This window comes from Salvelinus sp. IW2-2015, unplaced genomic scaffold (assembly GCF_002910315.2).
Source record: "Salvelinus sp. IW2-2015 unplaced genomic scaffold, ASM291031v2 Un_scaffold3779, whole genome shotgun sequence".
NCBI lineage: Eukaryota > Metazoa > Chordata > Actinopteri > Salmoniformes > Salmonidae > Salvelinus > Salvelinus sp. IW2-2015.
In genome coordinates, this window is record NW_019945053.1 from 6629 (window position 1) to 10114 (window position 3486).

Here is a 3486-nt window from a genome sequence, read left to right on the forward strand (position 1 = left end):
GAAGCTTGTGGATGGCTACCTTAAATGTTTGACCCAAGTTAAACAATAAAGAGGCAATGCTACCAAATACTAACTGAGTGTATGTAAACTTCTGACCCACTGGGAATGTGATGAAAGAAATAAAAGCGTGGGATATGTCACATTTGACATTGATGATTATGTCACACAGTTATGCGACATTTACGACATACGGTTATAGATGCTCTGTAATATATTTATGTAGTGCTTATGAATTCATTATGAAGGCTTTATGAAGCCTTTATTAGCGGAACGCCATTTAAAGCGGGACCTAAATAATAATAATAAGAAGAAGATGGAGAACCAGATCTCACCTCGAAGAAGAAGGCTAGAACTGCCAGTCCGTCAGGCTTGTCGCTGGCCTCTTGAAAGCTCTTGTACTTATCAGAGTTATAATGGACAACGTGGAGCTGCAATACAGAGGACAAAGAAAACAAATACATTGTTCACAGGGAAGAACTGGGACCAGAAATCTGCCCAGACATTTCTAACTCACAGGCCCATTTTTCTTGGTTCTCGAGGCCCACATCATTAGCCAAATAATGATAATTTTGCACAAAACCCCCAGTTTAGACAGGCCTACTAGGCTACAAATGAGTCAGCCCATCTGGCACATGTCCTAATTGACCTATGACCTCATTGTTTATCAGAATTGTCAGTTGCAAGTTGCTCCAATTGACGAACCTGTTGGAAGGGAACCCACCATATACAATGTTTATGCAGCAATAATTCAGTTTGTGAAAATCCGAGTGACTAAAACGAACCTGTACTTTATCCATACAACAACTCTAGAAGATATACTTGTCATGGCTAGAGGGTGAGAAAGCAGCCCAAGACCGGCAACGTTCGATAACTTTAGTACAGGCCCTATGATCCTCCAGGAACATCAAAACCAAATAAATTACTCCTTGAATAGAAGAGCACTGTTGAGGTAGCTGCAGCCTGGTCCCAGATCAGTATTACTGAGATGCACTGTTGAGGTAGCTGCAGCCTGGTCCCAGATCAGTATTACTGAGATGCACTGTTGAGGTAGCCGTAGCCTGGTCCCAGATCAGTATTACTGAGATGCACTGTTGAGGTAGCTGCAGCCTGGTCCCAGATCAGTATCACTGAGATGCACTGTTGAGGTAGCGGTCAGTATTACTGGTCCCAGATCTGTTAATGCTATCAGGTCAACTCCTTGTGATGTTGGCATGACAAGGAGTGGCAAAGAGTGTCATGATGGCAGAAACACTGCTGTTGAGGCCCAATATGGTCAAGTCAAGCCCACCTCTATTTGTTTCGCTGTTTTACACCCTTCAGAAACAGTACATTAGTCTTTTGGGGGGGAGGGGGGGGTAGTGTATCTGTAGCATTAGCCTACCTCTGCCATGTATCTGATGCCGTCCAGGGTGTGCTCTGCCCCGCTCTCCTCCAGGTCCCAGCCGCCCCAGTGGAGGTGCATCTGGACGGCCGTGTAATGCCCGGGGAGACCCTTGGTGATCACCATGCTGGGAGGGAGGACGATTTCAACTGGCCACAACACAAGAAGACATTTTTTAATCATTATGACATAAGCCATTCAGCAGACGCTTTTATCCAAAGCAAGTCATGCGTGCATACATGTGGGTGGCCTCAGCGGGAATCAAACCCACATTTCTTGCCTTTTGCAAGTGCCTTGCTCTACCTGCTGAGTCACACAGGACCACATTTTGAGCCGTGTCGTTGTTAAAGTAAGCCATCCTAACTTAATTTAGATACATTGGTTAAAGATGTTATTGTTGCCATCATTTTTTTTCTCAAAACGTATAGACTGTTTATTCAATATAATAAAACAGTACAGACTAATACTGGGAATATGACGTTTTTTTTGTGGTTTTTTTTCTCCAAATTTCAGACATCATCCCACTACTTTTTTTTTTTTACCTGAGTGTCCGTTGTTTTTCATGAGGAAGTTACCCTTCTGAGCGTCATATCCGGTGAGCTCTAGGTGTATCATGTGGGGGTTGTGTCGCACGTTCTGCCTCTGGATGTCAATGGGGGACTGTTTCCGGCCACCGCACGCAGGATAGTTCTCCGCCCAGTGCACTTGGTCCAGGGCCCCTTCTGACGTCGGGAGAAACGGAATGGCGCGGGTGGATTAGAACGGACGATGATAAAGAAGGCAACAATGTAAACTTGGCCACACTATTTTCATTGGCTGCCCACGCGTCCAACTACAGTCCAAGCAGACAGTTGGGGAAGAGAAGGGGGGGGGGGGGGGGGCAAAGTACCCTGACTGATATTGTATAAAGTCCTACTGTTCTCCCTGTAGGCATACCTTCACAACACCTTGGTGTAATCACAAAACCTGTTAAAAAAAAACGAATATCTGACCGGTGGTTTGTAAGAGAGGTGGTACAGTGTACTCTGCATCATGAACCAAATGACAGGTTGAAGGGCACAGACGTTACACAATACGATAATGACCTACCTATCCTCCATAGCTATAATCACATACAGTGCCTGATCATCAAGTTCGTGTTCCTGTTTGTCATCACGATGACTGATTTAAACAGCAATAACACATTGCAAAAACCTTCAGTCACTGTTATTATATTCTCAAACTCTCTATCTCTTCATCATTCTTCAGAGTTAAGAGTTCATTATCTTTAATAAATGAATAATGAATTGAAATGAAGAACATTTGTTTTAATGAGTTTAAGACTTTTGGGGGTCTTTCTAGGGATTTGGAGTCCAATAAAAACGACAGATAACTATGGAATAGGTCATAAATGAATAAATACGTACCTGTATATGACCAATGTATTCCATCTATCCCGGCAGAGGCAACGCTTACCAACATCAACTGAACCAAAAGACTGAAACACTCCATTTCAATGGAAATCCTCTTGACACAAAACACCTCTCTCTCTCTCTCTCTCACTGACTGCGACTGAAAGGAGGTATTGAAACTTCTGCGAATCCAACGCCCCCGGGGCCAACTGCTCCCCGCTGCTCAGTCACAGACAGGGTTGGGTGGGTTACTTTCTAATTGTAATCCGTTACTAGTTACCTGTCCAAAACCGCAATCAGTAGCGTAACTTTTCGACTACCCAAACGAAGTAATGTAATCTGATTACTTTTGGATTACTTTCCCCTTAAGAGGCATGAGAAGACAAAAAAGGTGGTCATCATTTGGTGTGTCATCATAGTGGTCTCTGATTGGTGCTCAGACTCAGGTAGAGTAAACTTCAATTTGTACCTTTGTTCAATTCTGAATTGAATGTCATTGAGAATAAAACAAAATGTTGTAAACATCCTTTCTGAAAAGTAATCCAAGAAGTAATCTAGTTTTTCAAATTGTATCTCTGGTTGACTATTGCTAATTCAGCTTTTACCAAATGTTTCACACATGAAATGGCAATGGCACACTGTGTCACGCCCTGACCTGTTCACCGGACGTGCTACCTGTCCCAGACCTGCTGTTTTCAACTCTCTAGAGAAGGC

At 43.4% G+C, this 3486-nt stretch overlaps 1 protein-coding gene across 1 annotated transcript; it reads right to left on the reverse strand.

Moving 5' to 3' along the window:
• Window positions 1–332: 332 nt before the first annotated feature.
• On the reverse strand, window positions 333–2922 carry LOC112076477 (carbonic anhydrase 6-like; the record flags this gene model as incomplete). Its single annotated transcript, XM_024143244.2, has 4 exons — window positions 2788–2922; window positions 1924–2103; window positions 1382–1530; window positions 333–428 (listed from the first exon to the last, which is right to left on the reverse strand). Coding segments are annotated over exons 1-4 (510 nt in total), but the record flags the coding sequence as incomplete, so codon positions are not given.
• Between the last annotated feature and the right edge of the window lie 564 nt (window positions 2923–3486).